Here is a 24458-nt window from a genome sequence, read left to right on the forward strand (position 1 = left end):
GAGCATATAACATATAAGTAGTTTACCATTTCATCATGTATTAAAAATACATTGGTTAATCGATTAACCACATGGCTTAATCGATTAACGTGTATGTTTTTATGTTGTTTCAACAGCATAACTGAAAAACCATTTTTAAGAGCCAAAATCTGTTTTTTATAAATATTGGCTAATTGCAGAAACGAAAAAAGAAAAAAAAAGAGAGAAACACATAGAGAAAAGATATAGATCATCATTGTTAGAATCTATGAGAGAGTGTTGAATTAGGAGAAAGATTAGATCATGCTAAGGCTTTAGTTTTCATATTCATCTTGCATGTTTCTTTGAAAAGTTTTCTTGCATCATTCTTGTGTTTCTTGAAAAGAAAAAGATAGTTCTTTAAAAGATTGCATATTTCATAAACGTCATGCATGAACATTCATATTAGACTAGGACGTCTTGTGAGTTCTTGCTTAAGTTTTAGGCTTTGATTCTTATTGTAATATCCGAGTATTAAGTACTCATTAGTAACTCAAAGCTTTGTATTCAAGGATTGGGAAAATCCTAGTTGCGGTTAGGTAAGGTGTTCTTCACACAAAGACTTGGAGGTCTTGGGATAAAGAGCGATATCTTGGTTGGGGCCGAATCGCGTAAGNCGATACCTTGGCTGGGGCCGAATCGCGGTAAGAAAGGTTTTATTGGAGGCGGTTTTGGGAAAGGTCAAACCAAGGGTGACGAAGTTCTTTGGGTTCCAAGAAAGGAGCGTTTGAGTCTTGTATTTGGAAGTGTGTATGTAACGTACATTGTGTTTTATAGTGAAGAATGAAAATCTCTCAAATCAGATGGGAGGACTGGATGTAGTTTTGCAGTGGACATCAAAATGAACCAGGATAAAATCTCTACGCAATCTTTTCTATCCTTTTCTCTTTTATATTTCAAGATGTTTTAATGCGAGTTTGGTGCTAATATTTTGCATGATTGTTCCTTGCTATGTTCTTGTTAATCTTGCATAAAAGTATCTGTTGTATATATGTTTGTGTGTTGGTTAATAACTGTGCAGGTTGTTGTTATGATCATTCTGGTTCTGTTATTGGTTAATCGATTATGAACAATGCTTAATCGATTAACTGAGCATTTTTTATCAAGTGTGTAAAAACCAAAATAGTGGAACTTGAGCTCCCCACGCCTATTCAACCCCCTTCTAGGTGTATTCCGCCACTGATACCTAACAGTAGGTTCATTACTAAACCGATAGTAAATTAACTTATTAATTTACTAATCAAGGTTGGCATCTAGCAACCCTCCTTAACGACCAGATAGAAATGAAGTAATATCTTTTACTTTAGAACTATTAGAAGATTAATATAGTATTTCATTTCATATTTACAACTCTATGTTAACTCTAGAATATAGTATAATTGTAAATTCTAATAAGTTAACTCGTAGTGAATGACTTAAGAAAGTCATTTCTTCATTCATTTCATTCCCTTGGTCAATGTCTTTATTTTTATAGAGCTCAAACTCATTACCACGAGTTGATGAATTTTTTCTTGATACATCATTAATTCTACACGGATTTAATTATACTCAATAATCATTCAACTAATATCATAAAGTATTAGGTGTCCGGTATCAAAATATAATAAATAACTTGTTAATTACTATGGTAATCTCAAGCCTACGGAAAATATATATTTCTTCATAAAATATCATATTGACAACTTGAAGGTAATATATTAACCATTAGGAATTCTCCTTTGAGTCAGTTCAATGATCATATCTCTATATGCATCATTTCTATGTGTAATTTAATAAATGAGATCTATTAATCTTTTATCTAATAAAGATCATTACACATATATTGATCTATCATGATTAATAATGTCCTAAGCTTAATAATCATATGATCAAGAACAATTTAGATTAAAATTATAAAAGATTTATTTCTCATTATTATAATCTCTATTATAATAACAAATCTCTAGTTTCAATCAAACATGTTTCATATTAATTATTTTGACAAACAATGAATATGATATTAAGATAATAATAAATATAATTTTTTTATTATAAACATGATAAATTGATTATTTGACATACATTATATCACAACAGTACCATAAACATGAGAAATTATGACATAGTTGTGAATCATATATACATTGTTAATTTAGAATAAATTCATTTAATTTTAAGTTATAAATGTATCATCAATAATGTGAATATGGTTGATAATATTAGTCTTCAACCATATAATAATTTCTCCCTAACTCCCACTAATCAAACTATCTATTCCTTTACTAACCTAATTAATAGTAATAAATGAAGGAGACAAAAAAATCATAAGTAACTATCCCTAGCATAATTATGAACCCCACATGATTGTCAACCATTCGATAGCTTTCAAACGGCATTTATTTTATAAACAAAATAAATTGTTCGAAGATAATTAGAGAAATCAACACAACATCATAATAGATTACATGTTCACACTAACATGAAGAGATTTAGTTATACATGCTAAACCTAAAATGAAGTAAAGAGAAAATGTAATTTTTTTGGTATAATCAATGATGTTTATTAACCCTTTTTAGGTAAGGAATAATCTATTTAGAGTACATGACTCCACATGTGTGACATCCAGGAATCAAACTCTTAATATTTTGATTATGTTCTCCTTTCACGATACATTCAACTAAAAAGTAACACTTAATTTATAAAAAAAAACTTACAAACAAAAAAAGTAACACTTTTATATAATATGATAAAATCTGATTAAATGGAGAAAATGGGACTCCACTTGTTGATGACCCGCACCACTAGCTATTTCCTTAATTATAATTTCCAAAACCCCATTTTTTCTGTTCATTATTTTCTTTAAATTTCTTTGTGGGCCAAATACATCTCATTTTTTACCATTAAACCAGATTCCATTAGCAAATTAAAAAATGTTTAAAAGAAGGCTATTAAGTGACGTGACATCAATGTAGCTTCATTGTCTTCCAGCTGGAAAAAATATCCCAAGTTGATCCCCTTTCATACTCAAATTGAAAAAATCAAGTTTATGTGAAGAAAGCTTCTTCCAATAATTGCCTTTGATCGGGAAATAATATATTTACTCAAATTGGTATATCAAATAAGCACAAACTTTCAATCCCATCTTTGTTTATTTACTACAAATATAAACTAGCAAAACTAATATCAGCTTAATACAAAATACAAAAATAAATGAACTTACATGTTCCACCCCTGGTAAACCGGATATATATCCGCCTGAAAACATTTCATATCTGGTCGGTCAAATCCGGATAAAATTTACTACAAGTGTCATTAATGTACCTCTAACTCGTCATTAATGTGTCGCTGACATTCCACGTGTTACATTACCTACAAGTTCCACATGTCCTGACAGGTCGATAAAAGCAAGTCTGCAGGATGGTTAAGGACAGACTAGCATGCACCTATTATATTCTTAAAGTATTTGTTGAATTACAACCAACCAATATCCAGATGTCACGTCCACCATCGCAAACTCTATATATAAGAAGCTTTCATATATGAAGTATCATTGATATCACATTCTCTCATTTATTACTTGCATTTATCTCTATATTCTCATTTCTCTCACATTGACTTGATTATCAGAGAACATTTTCAAGTACCTCCACCGGCGAGTCCAAACTCCATTCCGACCAATCTTCCAGAGCAACCTAATCAATTGGGTTCTCAGTTTCGGCCATATCCAATCAACACTAAAGAATAAACACAAATAAAATCTCCACTCAAATGGCACACACAAATCATATAATAATGATTACCAAGCATCCAAAAATATCGCCTCTCTAGGCTATCTTATCACCATTTTTCTTCTAGCTGAACATATTTTGGGTTTGTCTCTTTCGATATCAAGATCACCCTTTGCAATGGTAGTATCTTACACACACACTCTAATACCACAATTTAATATCCACTATGCATGATTCAATCATGACTTAAGTTAGTCTTACATGCATATAATATTCTCATAAAAACATATCCATTACTTCCCTATTTTACATTTATAAAGAATGATAACATATATTTCACAAGAGTTCTATCTTGTCGGGTGGTTCGAAAGTTAAATATTAACAAAATAGAGTACATAGTCATGACTAATCATTGATACATCAATATATTTATATATCCTATCATTTTGCCTTATATTTGTCATGATCCAAACTTAATATATTAAAATAACAATTGTGTTATTTGAATAACATAAATTTAATAACTCACTTATAATAAATCAAAATATTTGTATCTTGTACTTTCATCTTTTATCTCCATATATATATATATATATATCTTAAAAAATCTATTAAAAAACCAAATAGTAATTTCAAATTGTTGAATTTAGTTGCCCAAATAATATTGTTGTTAAAACATTGAGGCAACCATATTTTTTAGTCACTTCCTAATTTCTAACCACTACCTAAGCAACATTGACTATAAAATTAATATCGATATAAGCTTCTACTTTATATTCTCACCTAAGATAACAAGAACTCCCCAATTATAACATGCCCAATCTAGCATTATAAACGCCTAATGCATTTCCTAAAATTGTCAAACATAAATCATAAACAATAGAAGAACACAAACAATCTCAACTTGGAAGAGGAAAATAACATAGTTGGTTAAGAACCATAGTGAAGTTTAGGGTCTCAAAATCACCTAGACCCACAAAATAGATTTAGCCTACCATAGTTGGGAAAATTAAAATAGAATGGTTAAGAACACCACTAATAGTTTCAAAGAGAAGAAATAATATCATATATATCTTTGTCACTCTTTCTTTTTTGTCATCTTTGATAAGAAAGTTATGCCTTTCTCTCGCATACGACGATGCAAAATATGATTGAAGACCTTTTCTCCCTACCTTTTTGTGTTTGGCCTCTCATTCGTTGTTGTCACTATCATGCGTCTTTTTTATCTTTTGGAATGCCACACAACTTTCTCTCTTTTGATATGTGGCTAGGAATGGCAACGGGGCAGATCAGGGTTGGGTTTGCATATACCCAAACCCTTAATTCAAAACCCGAATTCGAACATAAACTCAACAGGGTTGAAAATAAAAATACTATATCCGAACCCGTCGGGTTTCGGGTAACCCAAACCCGGAAAAAAATCCGAAAATGATAAAGTATTAAGGAAATATGGTATTATTTTCATGTAATTTTTCTCTAAAATTTCTATTTTCTCTTGTATTATTTCATTTCTTATATGTCTGAAGATCCAATAGTATGTAAAGTAAAATTAGAAATTAAAAACAATTGACAAATGATAGAAATTTCAATTTTAAATTGAATTACCTTACTTCGGGGCGGGTTCGGGTTAGGGTCTTTGCTATACCAAACCCGAACCTGAAATTTAAACTCGGGTAAAACCTGAACCCGAAATTTAAACCCGGGTAATACCCGAACTCAACCCAATCACATCAGGTTTTCCCCATTAAATTCGGGTTCGGTTCGAGCGGGTACCCATGAGTTCGATTTTTATTGTCATCCCTATATGTGGCTCAATAGCACTTTAATAAAGAACAAATATATACTTTTTATAAAGTTAACACCCTACCAACTTACATATGATGACTGATTTAACCAAGAGTCAACTAAAAATCAACACATGAAATTGTTTCATTACTGAAGAATGAATTATCATACTGGAATTATGACATATATAAAAAATAAAAATCTAACAATCATCATTTCAACTAATTTTTTAATAAAATAAATTATAAATATCATTTTCCTTAATAATCTAGTATTGGATTTTAGAACACTGAAAAGGAATTGAGCTCATGAGGTCCTCTTTGCACATGCCATGGGTCTTCATTGAATTGCCAACAATAATGAAATGGCCTTCATCATTGTGATCGTCCTAGTTAGGTTATGGGTATTAGTTTTAATGAATGTGTTGATGATATGTATAAGCTGATAACAAATAGAGATTATTTATCCTGGTGTCTCATTTTATATTTTAAGCCAATTTAAATATGAATTTTTGTTATTTCTTATTTTTTTAAATTTTCTTTTGATCATATGACAATATATGATAGACTTGAGAAAGAGAATGAGAATCTGATAACAATTATTAATGTGTATTCATTTGAATGGGCCCAATTCAGAATGAGTAAGACGAGGACTTTAATGCAGGGGTCCATAAATATTACTGACTAATCTCAAAATGATATGGAAGAAGGGCAAATCCAAATTCCCACCATTATTGATGAAGTGTATGTCATAATGTTTCACAATTTTATGTCACTTCATATACCAACAAATATAATTGGTTAGAAAAAAAATTAAGAATTACAATCCTAACTTAATAATTTTTTTCAATCAACCAAAGTTAAAAATATATAAAGTGATACAAATAGATGGGAGAATGGATGTACTTTAGTAACAATCTCCACAAACATATGAACATTATAATCAGGTTATTGCAGTATTTATCATAAAGATTAATGTACATTATGATTGATTAAGCTTCTTCAAATAATTAATCATTAGTCACATTAATAAAATAAAAATAGATCATAATTGTAAAATATTATACAAAATAAATACAACTAACACAGAGTAATAGAAAATATTCTACAAAATACTTTGAACATATAATATTCTACAAAACATTCTGTACATGTTATAAAACATAATAAGCCTAATTATTCAAGAAAAAAATTATAATTATATGTAATAATGAAAAAAACATAAATGAATAGTGAGGTGAATAAAGAACATAATAAAATGCATGATTATCTAAATGCTAAAAAATATATCACCATCAAAATATTAAAAACAATGAGATAAATAAAAGAGTGTAACATATATGCATTTTCAGTGTAAAGATTTATACACAGTCATTACATCATTCATTATTCATATGAATTAGTTTTTGAAGAATCAATAAATTAAACAGTAGATGATGCAGTAACAATGCATAAAACTTAGTTCATACATTTTTCTAAATAAAAAAACCAATTTATGAAAACAAAATTATAACATGCGGTACATGAAATAAAACAAGAGGAAAATGAATTATAAAGTATATGAAAGTTGGGTGTAAAATGAGGGTGAATTAGGCATGTGCCTTAAGGCAGCCCGTGGATGGACATATCTTCACTTGCCCACTTTTTTTTTAAAGAGTGGTATTATAAACTCACTATTTATCATAGCCATCCATTCTAAGAAAATCCAATAGTTTAGATCTACTCGTTAATTAAAATTATTGAATTTTCTTAAAATAAGTGGATCTCTCCTCTTTTTTAAATGGTTTTTATAGAAAAAATCGTGAAACTATTTTGACATTTATCATCACTATGTATATTTTAAAATGACTTTATTTAAATTGTCTCCTATCAATAAAAATATCATTTAACTTCTCCAACAATAGAAATATAATTTTTTTTTTGAGTGCATAGCTACTTTTAAATACTAGTATTATATATATATATATAATCAAATATTAAAATATGAGAAGAGTGTGAAGTTTTAAATTTAATTCTATATTAAAAATAAATTAAGATTATAGTCGTAAAATATATTTTTTGTCGTGTGTTACAATCTTTACCTAGTACTCCAGCAGAGGATTATCATTCATTTTACACACCCTCATTTAGTAAGTAGAGATCATCTCAGAAATATTAGAGAGTTCATTACTAAGTAGAGATTATCATTGACAATTTGGGCCCGCCCATATTTATTGGGCAAAGAGGGTATAAAAAATGTGTCAACCTATCCTAAAATGTCCGCCTAACATGCCATATTCGCCCACTGATATTTCCAACGGGCAAACGTGTGGCCTACGAGCATTATTAGAACATCAAATATAATGTATATGTTTGTTGTCAAATGTGAGAAAGTTTGTTGCATTTGTTATATATGTATTTGAATATCAAATACAAAAGTATTATCATTTTCTTATTATAAATATGCATTTGTAACTTGTATATTATATATATACATGTACTATTCATTTTGTATTTTGTATGCAAATTATGTACATTCATGTTTTGCATTATATATATGCATTTATATTTTGTATGTATTATTCCTTTTGTATGATTGTTTTATGATTGCTATTATGATAAATACATTTGTATATTTGTATGCAAAATATATATTATTTATTTTGTATGAAGTTTATAACTTCTATATTATTTTTTAGTTTTATTTAAGACGTTCTGTAAACTCGCTCTACTCATATTTAGGACAGACATAACATAATATTCTAAGACTCATCCTAATACTAATAGTGATTCACACAAGTGGTACAAATAACTTTTTAATGGTTCAATTTTTTAGTCAAACAATATTAAAAAACTACCAAATTTTATTCATCCTCATGTTCTATTATTGGAATGTCCATGATTAGTTGCACTACATTGGAAGAGCGGCTTTTACAATCAGTCCCACACTTTTAACTAATAGTACTTTCTATTGGACATTTGTCCTAAAATACTGTATCATTTCATGTATCACCGCTTGTAATTGGTCAGAAAAATAATTAATTATTAAAAATTTAATTTAAATATATTTTTTTAATCAATCACAGGCAGTAATACATGATACACTTTATGCGACAGTAGATATACTCCTTTAAAATGTGTGTCATTATGTATACATCTGTATTATTGTTGGCTAGTAAAGTAAAATAAAAATTAATATATATTAAGTGTAGATTCTCTAACAAATAATAGTATAATAGTACATAAAGTGATATATATATATATATATATATATATACAATTTTTAAAAGCACTTTTACACAATCTATACACTTTTAAAATTGTTTCATACGATTACAAGCTGCCCCCCATCTCTGATACCAACTTATAATTGGTTGTTGGAATGAAAAATAAACATCATTTGCTGTGTTTGGAAATTTAGAAGACATTCACACTTGGCAGCTTTATGGTTGGCTAATGCATACTTTGATTTCTAAAAAAATTAAGATGGCATATTTAAAAAACTTTGTTTGACTCTTGATAATAGGTGTCTTATGATATTGCTTAGTCAATTAATCTTAGAAAAATAGATTCAATAAACACATAATTTCTTAATGAAAAATTATTCTTTTTAACCGTACATGCTCTATTCAATACATTTTAATATTCTAATGTTGGAAAATGGTAAATTATCATCCTAATCCTCCTACCTACAAAAAACCAACATGTATTTATTAATGATTAATTTATAATTGATATATGTTACTTTATTATAGATAAATTAATTAATATAATATTTAGTATGAGGATATATGATTACTCTTCTTTAATTATATCTCTCCAATTGCATCTTCAAGAAAAAGATGTTTTTGAAATCGCATGAGCCAGTCTCCAACAAAGTGCATGTTCATGGAGCAGCTTTGGAGTTAATATACTTGCACTACACATGTGTGGACCGACACTGCCCACGAATTTTCATTGATTTGCCAGCAAACCCTTCATTATGACATTTCTGACGGATGAGAATCATTTACTAATTGTGTACACTATTGACAAAACTTTGACTCTTTATCTAGTAGATTTATGTGATAATTAGAATGAGAGAAAATGAATAGAAAGAAATATTTTATTCTCAGTTTTTCTTTGTTTGATAAAATAAAAAATGAGAAGAGAAATGATGTTATGGTTTAAATGAAAAAATTTCGATAAAATAAAAAAATAGACAGATAAAGATGTTGTTATATAATTAATTAAGAATAAATGTTACATTTTTAAATTATAGATTTTATTATATATATTTTATTATAATTTCAATTAATATTTTTAATTGATATTTTTTATATCCAAAAGAGACTTATTTATATTAGAAGTATTTAAAATTAAAAAATATATAAAATAAAAAATTGAAGATATTTGTGACATTATTTCATGCAAAATTTTCACCATTTCTCCATTTTCTCAACAATTATCACTTTGTGAAATATGTCACTTTCTTTTTTGTATAAATATTTGTATGATGATTTAGTTATAGAATATATCATTTTTTTAATTTTTAAAATGTCATTAAAATAAAGATAAAAATATTGATTTTTATTAGTTAGTAATAATATATAATCAATCTCAAACATAAGAATGTGAGCTGATATGTAGTATCTTCAAACGCGAGTAGATAATAAATCAAACGTTTATTTCATGATAAAAAAATAGGATTTAATATGTGTATACTGTCAGTGTAAGTATTTTTTACACTGTTAGTAAATCTTCATCATTCATATGTTAGCTAATATTGATTTTCAAATCAAATAAAATTACTACAAATCAATGATGGATGATGTACTGACAGTGTAAAAACTTTACACTGTCAGTGCATAGATTTTAAACTCAAACAAATAATATACAGAAAGATATTTATTTGCTTTAATGCACCTCTACCCCATGAAAAGATATATATACTTATCTAATACATGCGACTACATATATATCATTAATCATGTACTATGCACTATCTAAGAATTGCTTCTTTTCTTTTAATACTTAATGTATTGAACTTAATCAAGAACATCTCATTTGATATGATTTTCTACTACCAAAGTCTTATTTCTAATTTTTTGATAACTACCAAAGTAGAAATAAAAATGTACTTATTCTATAAAGGGTTATGACCTTCAAACTATATGCAATCAATTTGTTATTCTAATATTACCGCATTATCATTAGAAAGGATACTCTTGTAGTCATAAAGAATAATGACTCATAAAGATTTAAAAGACCAAAGAATTTATAAATGTTCTAATACCATGGACCTTGGTAGAACAAAGAGATGCAATTTCTTTTATTATTTCCTAACACATAAAAGCTGAGAACTTCGGAGAGGCAAATTTGAATGAGGAAAATTGTATGAGTTACGCCAAGTCCTTTGCGTTATAGCACCTTGATATAAAAGTGTCCTTAATTACATAAATGCAATCGACACCCATATTTGTACACTAAGTAAGTAGAGACATAAAAGTAGAGAATGAACTCCTCTAAAGTTTACATTAAGTAGAGGCATAAAGGGAGAGAATGAGCTCCTCTAGAGTTTACATTAAGTAGATATATAAAATGAGAGAAATTCTGAAGTTTTTTTTGGGTACATAGAAATTCTCTAAAGTTTACATTGAAGATAGATTATTTAAAAATAAATAAATGATTGTGACTAACTGACTAAGATAATATATTTCCATCTATACAATATATATTCCTCCTGTTGTTATGGCCACAATCGTTGATTTCTAATTAAATAGTTATTAGCATACGCACGCTAAATTCTAAAGTGCGGTATCGGAAAAAATGATGCATACAAATTTGAAGAAGAATTGGTAATTTTATTATTGAGCCAAGAATGAATTTATACAAGAGTTTCATGTTGCTTGTTAGCAAAGCAACCAAATGAAAACCAAAAAATACTCTATAACTAATTTAACTAAAAAACAGAATTGTTAATAAGCATGTGACAAAAATAAGTGCTCTACTACAATCCATTCTCCAGATGGAAACATATGGCTGCCCAAGGAGGGAAGAAGCTTTTATGCGCCATTCCGGTTTACTGGTGCGCCATGTGCCATATCTGGTGCACCAGGCTTGATGCGCCTTGATGCGCCAACCAGATGTGCCCTGATGCGCCCTGATGTGCCCCGATGCGCCCTGATGTGCCCCGATGCGCCTTGGTGTGATGCGCCCAGCTGATGTGCCAGAAATGATGCGCCCAGCTGATGCGCCTTGGTGCGCCAGGAGTGATGCGCCTTGGTGATGCGCCAATTCTGATGCAGCTGACTCGGACAGATCCAGGGCCTGATGCAGCTGACTCGGTCAGATCCAAGGCCTGATGCAGCAATCTGGTCCTGATGCACCATGTTGGTGCAATAGCTTTGAACAATTATAAAACTTTGGCTGCATTATAAATTGGCAATATTAGTAAATATCTTCATTACGCGGAAAAGTCAAATTTCAAAAGAAGTTACTTGGTATTTTTCAGTAAAGAAAAAGGAAAAAAAATTTAATATTGCTTCTCTTTATTCAGAAATCGGTCCTAGGATTCCTCTCACACTCTGAGAATGTGAGTGACAAAAATCTGAACTATTGAAAATTTATTTTTGTCACATGTTATAATCTGTATATAAAATGGAGAGAAGTCAGGACTCCCCATGTGGTATCCCTCATTAAATTTTGGTGTTTACGTGGGGTGCTCTAATGAGTTCAGTATTTTAAGGATGAATTTATGTTTACGTGGGGTGCTCTAATATGAGCCGACAATTACCAAAGTGCCTTCTATAAAATTATATCAAACAACCAAAAGGATTGTATTTCTATTTCTAGCTAAGAAAAGTAGTTCCATGGCTGAACAAGATAGAACCACGAAGAGAATCCTTCTCATACTAAGCTGTATCTTACTCTCCGTAGGCAACACAGGTGGCCAACTATTACTCCGCCTCTACTTTATCCACGGCGGCCACCGCCTTTGGCTATGCAGCTTCCTCCAATCCGGTGGTTTCCCCATCATACTACTCCCCCTCATTATCTCCTACATCCACCGCCGCCGTCAAATCTCCACCACCACCACCACAACTTCTGAAACTAAAAAAACAAAGATAGTGTTCATGAACCCATCTCTATTTTTAGCCTTCGCCGTTATCGGTGCACTAACCGGTCTGGACACTTATTTATACGCCTATGGCTCGTCTCGGCTTCCAGTTTCTACTTCTTCTCTCATTTTTGCAACTCAACTTGCCTTCAATGCCGTATTTGCTTTCTTATTGGTGAAGCATAAGTTCACGGCTTATTCTATAAACGCCGTCGTTTTGCTTACCTTTGGAGCAGGGGTTCTGGCTTTGCATGCAAGTGGTGATCGTCCTGAAGGTGTTTCCAGCAAGGAATATGCGATGGGACTTGTTATGACATTGCTAGCCTCAGCATTATATGGATTTGTTTTGCCCTTAATGGAAATGGTTTACAAGAAGACTAAGGAGATTATCACTTACACACTAGTCTTGGAAATTCAATTGGTCATGTGTATTTTTGCTGCTCTATTTAGTACAATTGGGATGATCATTAACAATGACTATAAGGTTAATTATATTGCTATCCATTTTCTCTATATTTATTATTTATATTTTTATATATATTCTCCATGGGGGTTAATCTTTATATATGTAACACTAAATTTGTTGTCTTCTGATTTATAGGGTTGTATTGATTATGTGTATATATACTCACGTTAGCTGGCTTGTGAAGAAAAAAGTTGGGGACCTAAAATAAAGTAGTCATTTTAAATAATATAAATAGCCACTTTTGGTAAATAATGAATACGAGTGGATTGGTTGTTTTATTATTTCAGAATCCAAGTTTTAAATAGGACTTCAACCTTTTATCAAATAGTGTGACATGTAACTACATGACGTTGGTATAATGATGTAATATCTTATTGAATTTTTAAAGTCGGTGATTCAATTTCTGAGAGTGACACTTATTGGGAAAGACGATCATGAATCCATAAATAAATTAGTTCCTTACCAAAAAAAGTGTAAAAATATCTTTGATAGTACCAAAAAAATATTGTGACATGTTAAATGTCATCCCATATAAAGGTAGATGAGGAATAACTTAATTGCAAAGTAAAAGATGTAAACACATAAACACCTTTAAATATTTAAATTTATAAATTATTTAGTTTAAAGTTATTTTTATGTGGAGTTGATAAGCTGGAATTCTCATTTGCATATTGAATCTGTGTTAAAACTGGTCTTAGACCACACTATATAAGTAAAAATATGAAGAGAGAAAGTAGAGTAATAGTAAGAAAATATACATGAGTAACTTACTCATGAACGAACTACGTCGAAGTTGAGTGAAATGTACTCCATAGTAAAAATATGATACTTTAATCATGATTAATTGTCTTGTCAGATTTGTCTAGACTAATGTGAATTGCTTTATCCATGCTCGGTAGTCCTACTGCGTTTGTGCTCTAACTAGCAGAGTGCTTTGTCAAAGGCGGGTTGCCTATAGTCGTATATTAGGCTCATTCCTTCCATGTAACATAGGGTAGCCAATATTTTCAAATGATATATATGTTCAGCTATGTACCAAAGTCTATATTGTTCAGACGGTGCATCAATCATGTAGCATAACTCTATGGTTTATAGGTGCCAATTAAACCACAACTTGTCAATGTCGTCATTTCCTAGGTTAGGTCAGTCATAAAGGCGTGATCGACAACCATATAGGTCATATCTTATTCACCTAACAATGAACCATGGTCTTATAAGTCGATCAATGTTTGACCGGTGTGGGATGAAACAAATGTTATTTATTTTCTCTAAATTTTTAATTATATTCTCTAATAGTAATTCTTGCTGTAATAATAAGTTCTTTACTAGTCAAGATGTTATTGATTCAAATCCTATCTTGCAAACATTTTTTTACTCTAGAGTTAATGTTGTATGCTGAAGTACATATATCCTCTATGTATCTCAACAAGTTAGATTTTTGTATACTAGATTGCCATTTTTATATTTTTATTTGATTAGATTACTATCTTTAATTAAAATCCATTTATAAGATCAATCATTGTGTTTTGACTATGTTAATTTACAGGTAATTTCAAGAGAGGCGAAAGAATTTGAACTTGGGGAAGCTATTTACTATGTTGTGTTAACGGGAAGTCTAATACTCTGGCAGGCTTTCCTACTAGGAGCTGTAGGGGTCATCTTTTGTGCATCATCTTTACTTTCTGGTATTCTAATTGCTGTGTTTTTACCCATAACACAAATCTGGGTGTTATTTTTTACAAAGAGAGCTTTAAAGTTGAAAAGGGGGTTGCTCTAATACTCTCCCTTTGGGGCTTTACATCCTATTTTTATGGCGAGTTTAAACAAGCCAAGAAAGTAAAGAGAAAACATATCCTAGACACAGAACTACTTGAAGCTCTTACTACTCAAAATCCATGATTTCAATGCATGTTTTCTTACTAGGGTTCAGCTTGGTGAAGATAGCAATTGTTGTTGGGTGTTCTTTGTGGCATTTGTTCCTTTGCTATATATGTTACACTTGAATTTCCTTTTACCTTAAAAAAATTATATTGCTAGTGTTTTAGGAGGAACTCTCCTTCATTTTCCCGTCTAAGACTATAAACCATTTGGTTTCTGCCCACTACAATGGCACCAACCAATCTAGATCTATGTTAAACATGACAATTAAAAATATCATGTTGTAAAAATGATTCCGACTGTGTAATTGCTGCAGATTCATAACTCTATGTAAAAATTGTAATCTTTGTAAAGAATATTTTGGCTCAATGTTATTTGGTCGATTTGGTGTATAAGGAATGAAGTCATATTTAGAGGAAAAAATATTAGTTTTATTCAGATTTTGAATTTAATTCAAATTAGATTTTGATTATGGTTATCCAAAAAAATATGAGATTTTCTTCTAACACTTTTCCTCAATAATATATTAATCTCTAAGCTTGTATTGATCTTTTTTTAAGTTGTAATTGGTTAACACCCTTCTACTCTTATCTAATATATTTGCTTACCAAAAAAATGATCAAGTTCTACATGCTAAATTTTGTACGCAATGGTAGTCTTTAATAAAAAATAGACTACTTGTAAACTTTGGTGTTGTTGGGAGTGATATTTTTTGTCCATAGAAAATTGTTATCTAATTAGAGTATAAATCTTATTTGTATAAAGGCCTTAAAATAATAACAAAAAAAATAAAGAAAGGGGAAAAGGAAAACATATTAATTAACTAACAAGGAAAATGGAAAAAAAATATAATAACTCTATTTTCTTCAAATTTATAGAAAGTGGTAGATCTTCATATTAAAACTCCAACATATACATTTAACAAAGCTCATTTGTTGAGCATATTGTTAAAAGTAAAAAAAAAAATAGACATTTAACAGTGTTCGTTTGAGTAAGCAATGTTAAAAGCGGACAATTAGTAATACATGTTTGAGTATGCGATGTTGAAAGTCAACATTTAACGGTATTTGCTTGAGTAAACATTGTTGAAAGTAGATATTTAATAACTCATTTATGTGAATAATGCTAAAAGTAGAAAATATACATTTAACAATGTTTGTTTGAGTGAGTACAATTAAAAGTAGATTTTAACAAGGCTCACTTGTGAAGTTTGTGAATACCCAATTTTGTTCCGCCAAAAAATATTTCAATAAAACCAAATTTTCAATAAATATTTTTTGATATAAATTTCATCAACTCAAATATATATTTTATGTGAATCCGATTAGATTCCATGAATTAACTTTTGTTAGAAGAGGGGTAATCAAATCAAATAAATGAATTCATTAGCACTTAATGAATTTTATTTCAATTGATTCGAAAGGAAAATTATTTCCAGCAAATAAAGAGATAAAGGAGATATGAATATTTAATGAATGATCCATTTGAATGACAAATAAAATCAAATATTTTCATGATCATTATTGAAATTTGAATATTGAAGGTCATGAGAATAAAATCAAATATTTGTAATTCGAGCTTTAATAATCATTATTATGGAGATTTGAATTTTGAAAAGATTTGGGTGTTGATTGATTTTTTTTGCAATTTGGTCATGCGATGGAATTAAATACATTGATTGAGTATGAAAATTTGGCTATTAAAACTTGCATTTAAGTGGGATAAAAATCAGATTGGGAATTATAAAAAAATCATAATCCCTTAATGTTATCCTAGGAATTAATTGGTGTTCATATGCCTTTGACTACAAATAGATGGGGTCTTCCCCTTAAGAAGGGGGGAGAAAAAAAGCCAAAAATGCTCATACCATTTTTTCTTTCCTAACGAATCCACAATCCCCCTAAACATCATCTTCCAACCACAAAATCTCTCATCCACAACAACCACAAAATCTCTCATCAACAACAATCAAACAAATTCATTCATCAATCATTTTTTACTCTCAACATTACCTTTCATACAACAATCCAAAATCATCCCACCAAAAATCACACCACCAAAAACAATAATCATCATCTAACAATGTCAAAATTCGTATATGTCATCGAGTCTTGCGAATAATTGTCGAGTCATTGGAATCACACAGGCCCAATGCATACATGGACGTGTTGAGTTGGTCTAAACATTCTCTCTGACTGTGGGTCTTTGTTCTCAATTAAAAGATGTTGATTCATGTGTCCAGGTAAGTCCAATTTCTTACATCTATCTATTTTTTTTTGTTCATCACCTCTACTCTGTTTCATCTACATGTGTAATAAATTTGATAATGATATGTCATATAATTATTGTATTTGTAAAAAATGTTGAAACCATATTTCCACAATATTAAGATATGAGATGCGGTACCGGACGTAAGGGTTATGTTTCGCTCATATTAAAAAATGGTTTTTTAATAAATAAAATGTAATTTCTTAACTAAGTTTTAATATGAGATGCAGTATTGGACATAAGGGCTATACTTCACTCATTTTAAAAAATAATAATTTAACTTTTAATTTTTTTTTAAGAAATAAAATCAACCCAACAAAATAAACTTTTTCTACCTAAAGAGCTACGTAAGCCTTGATTCCCTTAATAGGGATACGTAGGACCGGGGTCATTCTTGTCAGACACAATAATAAAAACAATTTTTTTCTTCATAATAATTAATTGATTAATCACACAATTAATAATTCATGCAATATAATAGAGTATCGTTCAAACTGGCAACTAGGGTGTAATCGACTCTCGAACCTGCATATAAAAGTCCAAGGCCCAATGTGATTGGGCCAAAAGATTTTTCTACATTTTTTGATTTAAAAAATGTAGTGACGACTCTAATGAGGTCGTGTAGCCGAAAACTGGGGCGCGACAAAGTTCATTTAAGAACAGAAGATGACTTGCACCACTAGAGTGAAAAGAAGAAAAATTTGCTTAACTAAATGGGTTGCATCGCTAAAAATACTAGGAGCAGTCCTATTGAAACTAAGAGATATAGGCAAACTCTATTTTTCTTATTCTACCAGACTCTTTGGTATTAATTTGATGAAACTAAAAAATACAAGTATTTGTGAGTCACATACGAGTACGAATATTGTTATGGATTAAATTATTAAAATAGCTAAATAAAAAATGAATACTTGTCAACATTGCATATATCATTTGAAAATGAGCACTTCCGGTAAAATGGAACTTTTGATTGATTCAGCAGCTTAGTAAATAAAGGTTATGACTATGATAATATGTTTGCACCTATATAATATATATTCCTGGAGTTGTTATGATACAGTCTTGACTTCTAAATAATATAATAGTAATTAATATATGCCCACTAAATCCTAAAGTGTGGGAAAGTCAAATTCCAAAAGAAGTTACTTTTATTTGTTAAGTAAAGGAAAAAGGAAACAAGTAATTAACTTTTTTCTCTATTGAGAAACCTTGTGTTATTCACTTATTCCTCCTTACATTTTGGTGTTTACGTGGGGTGCTCTCATTGTAATTAGTTGAGTATTTTAAATATGAGTTTATGAAGTGAATAAGTTTTACATTATGTTTAAGCAGAAGTGATTGAGTTAAAAAATATATAAATGGATGAATCAATAGACATAATATTATAAGTTTTTTAGTTCAAGATATAGTAGTATCTAACCTATTTATATGTATTTTTTCACTTAGTCCATGAAAAAATACTTCATCCTAAAGAAGAAAAAATCTCTCACGTGAACTCTCGATCCCAACATAATCATCTAACCTAAAGTCCTTTGCTGTCAATTACACTAATGTTAATAATTTATGTACCTTTCTTGTAGTAACATTTAGGGAAAAGAAACAAAGGCTCCCTACCAAAAGTTCACTATGGGATGTTCACTGTAAATATAGAAATAATATTATTGACATAAACATATGGTGTTGATGTAGCTGTAGACTCTTCAGCCTCTATCACCCTTTTCTTCTTTCCAACATATTAAGAAGAAAAAAGGAGAGAGATTACTTGTCTCTAATAGTGTGTCATTTTATATCTTAAACTAATTATATATTGTCAAATGAATAAAAAAAAATTAAAACAAAAACTAACATTCTAATTAATTTGAGACAAAGAAGGAGATAACATTTGAAACAAAGAAGGAGATAACATTTGATTAATCCCAAATAATTTAATTAAAGAATACATAAGTAGAAATAAAAAATCTATTAAAAAATGCGAAATGCTGTAAAGTTGGCCACATCCCCGTACTATATTTACCTAATAAGTTAATATTCGCATGTTAGGTGACAACTGACAAGGTTGTTATGGTAATTGTCGGCTCATATAAGTTTACGTGACACAGCTAATACTCCTCCAGTACCTCACAGTTGTAGTATGGAGACTGTATTTGAATTTCCACCAATCATTTTACGTATACAGACATAGAAATATCCAACACTATTTGTCCATGCATGGTGGAGATAAGATTTATTTGCTCCAATTATTTGCCTTCCATAAAATCATATTCAATAACCAATAGAACTCTATTTCTAGCTAAGTAAAGTAGTTCCATGGCAGAACAAGATAGAACCATGAAGAGAATTGTTCTCATACTAAGCTGTATCTTTCTGGCCGTAGGAACCTCCGGTGGCCAACTATTACTCCGCCTCTACTTCCTCCATGGCGGCCACCGCCTTTGGCTATGCAGCTTCCTCCAATCCGGTGGTTTCCCCATCATACTACTCCCCCTCATTATCTCCTACATCCACCGCCGCCGTCAAATCTCCACCACCACCACCACCACTTCTGAAACTAAAAAAACAAAGACAGTGTTCATGAACACATCTCTATTCTTAGCCTTCGCCGTTATCGGTGCACTAACCGGTCTTGACAATTATCTTTATGCCTATGGCTCATCTCGTCTTCCAGTATCTACTTCTTCTCTCATTCTTGCAACTCAACTTGCTTTCAATGCCGTATTTGCTTTCTTCTTGGTGAAGCATAAGTTCACAGCTTATTCTATAAACGCTGTCGTTTTGCTTACCTTTGGAGCAGGGGTTCTAGCTTTGCATGCAAGTGGTGATCGTCCTGAAGGTGTTTCAACCAAGGAATATGCAATGGGGCTTGTTATGACATTAACGGCTTCAGCATTGTATGGAGTTATTTTGCCGTTGATGGAAATGGTTTACAACAAGACTAAGGTGGTTATCAGTTACACACTAGTGTTGGAGATTCAATTTGTCACGTGTCTATTTGCTGCACTATTTAGTACAATTGGGATGATCATCAACAATGACTTTAAGGTTGTTATCCATTTTCTCTATATTTATATATTCTCTATTTCTCAATGGGGGTTAATCTTTATATATGTAACACTAAGATTGTTTTCTTCTCATTTATAGGTTATTAATTCAAACTCTTAAAATATTCTTTAATTGGAACTACGGTTTGCATTTTTCAAAATAGAATAATATATTAGATAAATAAAAACCTTGAGAACATACCTCACATGTGTCAAATGAATAAAGATTTAGTCTAATATTATATTTTTAATTTTGTTTTGTACTAATGACAATAAAATTAAAATTAATAAACGTTTAATTCTTTTTAATTAAGATCACATATTTTCAATAATGTAAAACAATATTTAAAATATAGTTTATAGTAAAAAGATATTTTTCAATACTCTCAAGTGGAGATAGGGTTGTATTGTTTATGACCATATATTCTCAAGTTACCCGGTGGAGAGGACCGTGAAGAAAAAGGTTGGGGTTATTTGAAGAGAAGAAAATATCTAGGAGGTAAGTTATTACCTTCCTCCACTAGAATCAATAGTGTTTAGAAATACGTTTATAAAAAAAAATTAAATAAAACATATGTGATGAATTTAATGTTCCAATGAGATATTTTACCTCCTACTAAAAGAATATACTTTATGTATGTCCTAAAATATGTATTAAACTAATCACACTGTGTCACATTATTTAAAAAAATAAATATTTATAACTTTATATATTTGTATTGATAGCTTAGTTTTATCAACACTTTTATCAAATAGTGTGATATGTACAATACCAAAAAAGGTGACAGGAAGTAGGACCCCACAGATTCGAAATCAAAATGAGTGCTGCCAATCATAAGGGTAGATGAGTAATAACTTAATTCCAAAGTAAAAGATGTAAACACATAAACACCTATATGTTGGAAAAAAATCAGGGAGTGGTACGTAGCTCCTCTTTTTAATGAATCTGGACAAAAACCCGTCTTGGATTGCATTGTATAAGTGAAAATAAAGAGATAAGAAGGTAGAGTGAGAGTATGAAAATGTATATAAGTAAGCATAATTTCCTAATAAATGAGCTTTTGTATTTATAGAGATGTTGAATGAAATATACTCTAAAATGATATGTTTTAATTATGATGGGTTGTTCTGTCAAGTCTATCTAAATTGACATGGAATACTTTATACGTATTGGATGGTTCTGTTGTGTCTATGCTCTGACGAGCATAGTGCTTTATCCAGTGAGGGGCCATGATCGTATAAGTAGACCAGTATTTGACCGATTCAGAAAGTAGGATTAAAAAGATCCGGGTATTATTGATTAAATCCATTCTTAGAAACATTTTTTTACTTGTAGAGTTAATGTTGTATGCTTGGGTACATATATTCTCTCCGTAATATCCCAATAAAGTGAGATTTTTTGTGCAGTAGATCACCATTTATATATTTTTCTTTGATTAGATTACTATCTTCAATTAAAATCCATTTATAAGGTTAATTTATTGTGTTTTGACTGTGTTAATTTACAGGTAATTTCAAGAGAGGCGAAAGAATTTGAGCTTGGGGAAGCTATTTACTATATTGTATTAACGGGATGTCTATTAATCTGGCAATCTTACATATTGGGAGCTATAGGGGTGATCTTTTGTGCATCATCATTATTTTCAGCTATTATAATTACTGTGTTGTTACCCGTAACACAAGTCTTGGCTGTTATTTTTTACAAAGAGAGCTTTCAAGTAGAAAAAGGGATTGCTCTAGTACTCTCCCTTTGGGGCTTTACATCCTATTTTTATGGTGAGTTTAAGCAAGCCAAGAAAATAAAGAAAAAGCATATCCCTGAGACAGAACTACCTCAAGCTCTTATTATTCAAAATCCATGATTTCATTGCATGTTTTCTTACTATGGTTCACTAAGGTGAAGATATAACAAATGTAGCTTCTTATTCCAAATATTATTGTTGATTTCCTTCGATTACACGACTCTTTGTGTATATTTCATTAAGGGAAATTGATATAGATAATGTTGTGATTTTATGTGATTTGGTGTGTTTTGAGTATGAAGAATGAGATAATCTTTCGAGGAAAGCTAGTTATATCCAAATTATGGATTTAATTCAAATTACATTTTGGTTATATTTTGGTTATGGTTTTCAAAATTTGTTGCCTCTAATTATTATTCTTGTGCACAATAGTGCATAGACCATGCTCCTTGTATTGACCTTTCTTGTAACGTATAATGTAATGAGTTGACACTTCTTGTACCTTTATTAATATATTTAATTATCAAAAAATTGTTGTTGTGTATTCTTTGTGGTGTTTATGTTCCTTCTTGGATTTTTTTTTGGGTTCCAACAGGTACAATATAAGTTCCACTTGAGGGTTTTATTGTCAAGATTTAATTTCCTTTTACTTTAACAAAATTATATTGTTAGTGTTTTAGGAGGAACTCTCCTTGATTTTCCTGCATAAACCATTTGGTTTGTGCACACTACAATGGGCACCAACAAATCTAGATCTATGTTAAACATGACAATTAAAATAATTATGTTGCCTATTCTAAATTTTTAATGCAATTGCATGCTCGAATTCGAGATAGCCACTTAAATATATTGAACAAATCATATGCAAGAATATTTGTAGAATAATGATTGAAGTAATTGTGATATGTGCATTTGTCCGTGTTTAATTCATAAGAAAAATATTTTGTCCATTAAAATGTTTTTTTCAAACAGGCATAATTATTTGTATAAAAGTTTCTAGGTAATTTATGTAGAGGTTTAATTATGATAGCATAGTTAAATATTAGTCAAACTCCATTTGAGTTAATCCTAAATAATTTATTATATAAATAAAAAATTGTTACAACGATAACATGATAATTTAACCAATAACTAATGGATATAGATAAATTACAAATAAAGTGAAATTAACTAATCCATAAATATCCTATATCAATTTCAAATATGATAATTTGAGTGCAGCTATTTGAAGGTAATAGTTGGTTCTGGAATTTTCTGATTTCAGGTTTACAAATTGACATGAAACCAATGTTAATATCATCAATTATCACCCCCACACATGTTATGGGTTCAACTAATGAACCACTTCAAACCATATATATATATATATATATATTTTGGGTGAACATCTGCTGTATCGTAAAAATGTACGATTCATGTATCACTATTTATGATTGGTTAGAAAATATTTAATTTTTAATTTTTTTAACTTAAATATATTTTTTCAACCAATTACAAGCTCTGCCACGTGGAGTGGCATACCATTCCCGTATATTTTCCTAAGAGAGCTTTGACTCAGTAGGAAATATTATAGAGGGTGTAGAAAACCATGTTCTAATAACTATATGTGAAAAGGAGATTAGGAAATCGTATCAATATCACGCTCGTGTATTTTTTGTTTGTTTTCTATATATATCAACGTCAAGATTTTGTATCTACCATAATAACTATATTGAATAACTAACCTTCAAAAATATATCGGAATTTCTTTTAGTGCATACGTTCAAACACACACGGACACACTTCATTATGAATATCTTGCCAAATACCAATGGAGCCATTTTCACCCCACATTATTATGGGTTTCTGGCCCAATGCTGTCCCACATCATTCTCTATCGACATATTCCAATACCAATTTTTTTTTAATCCTCTAAAATCTAAATAAAATATATAAAAATTGAATAATTAATAAAAATAATTAATAACATAAAATAAGAATGTGAAGCAATAAACATGAAATATCTATCGATATGTAAATATATATTAAAAATAAATTTATTTAAAAATATGAGAATAACTTATAATTTATGAAAAACATCGTAACTATACCAATACCTATATTCACATGAATAGTGTCCAATATTGTTATAAAAACCGTATTGTACCGGCCGGTTCAACCGGAAAATCGGTGAACCGGGCCCCTAACTGATACGGTACAGGTATTGAACCGGCCAAGTATCAAAACCGGTCAAAATTGGTCAAAACTGGTGAACCGGCCGGTATTTTACTAAACCAGCCGGTTTATACACATTTGTTTTTTTTTTAAAACTTAAAAATTTAAAAACCCATTACAAGGTGACTTATCTTTCTAATCATTTAACACTCCAAGGCACATGCTTCCAAGACATTCTTAGATTACACATTTTGGTTCATAATATTCATCTGTAATCTCAGCGACATTTTTTGTAATCTTGTAGTACTGTCTGAAGATTGGATTT

General features: G+C 30.1%; 1 protein-coding gene, 1 long non-coding RNA gene and 1 pseudogene across 2 annotated transcripts; 2 read left to right on the plus strand and 1 right to left on the minus strand.

The window, feature by feature from the left end:
- Window positions 12301-22705, plus strand: LOC109327203 (annotated as a pseudogene).
- Window positions 13181-21280, minus strand: LOC109327204. The gene is made up of 2 exons (XR_002105325.1): window positions 20979-21280; window positions 13181-13367 (listed from the first exon to the last, which is right to left on the minus strand). It is a non-coding gene; the product is annotated as an uncharacterized LOC109327204 (long non-coding RNA).
- On the plus strand, window positions 19480-22143 carry LOC109327202 (purine permease 1-like). Its single transcript, XM_019560273.1, has 2 exons — window positions 19480-20238; window positions 21746-22143. The coding sequence occupies exons 1-2, from the start codon at window positions 19507-19509 to the stop codon at window positions 22097-22099; spliced, it is 1086 nt and encodes a 361-aa protein (XP_019415818.1). The 5' UTR covers window positions 19480-19506; the 3' UTR covers window positions 22100-22143.

Source organism: Lupinus angustifolius, chromosome LG14 (assembly GCF_001865875.1).
Source record: "Lupinus angustifolius cultivar Tanjil chromosome LG14, LupAngTanjil_v1.0, whole genome shotgun sequence".
Classification (NCBI taxonomy): Eukaryota; Viridiplantae; Streptophyta; class Magnoliopsida; order Fabales; family Fabaceae; genus Lupinus; species Lupinus angustifolius.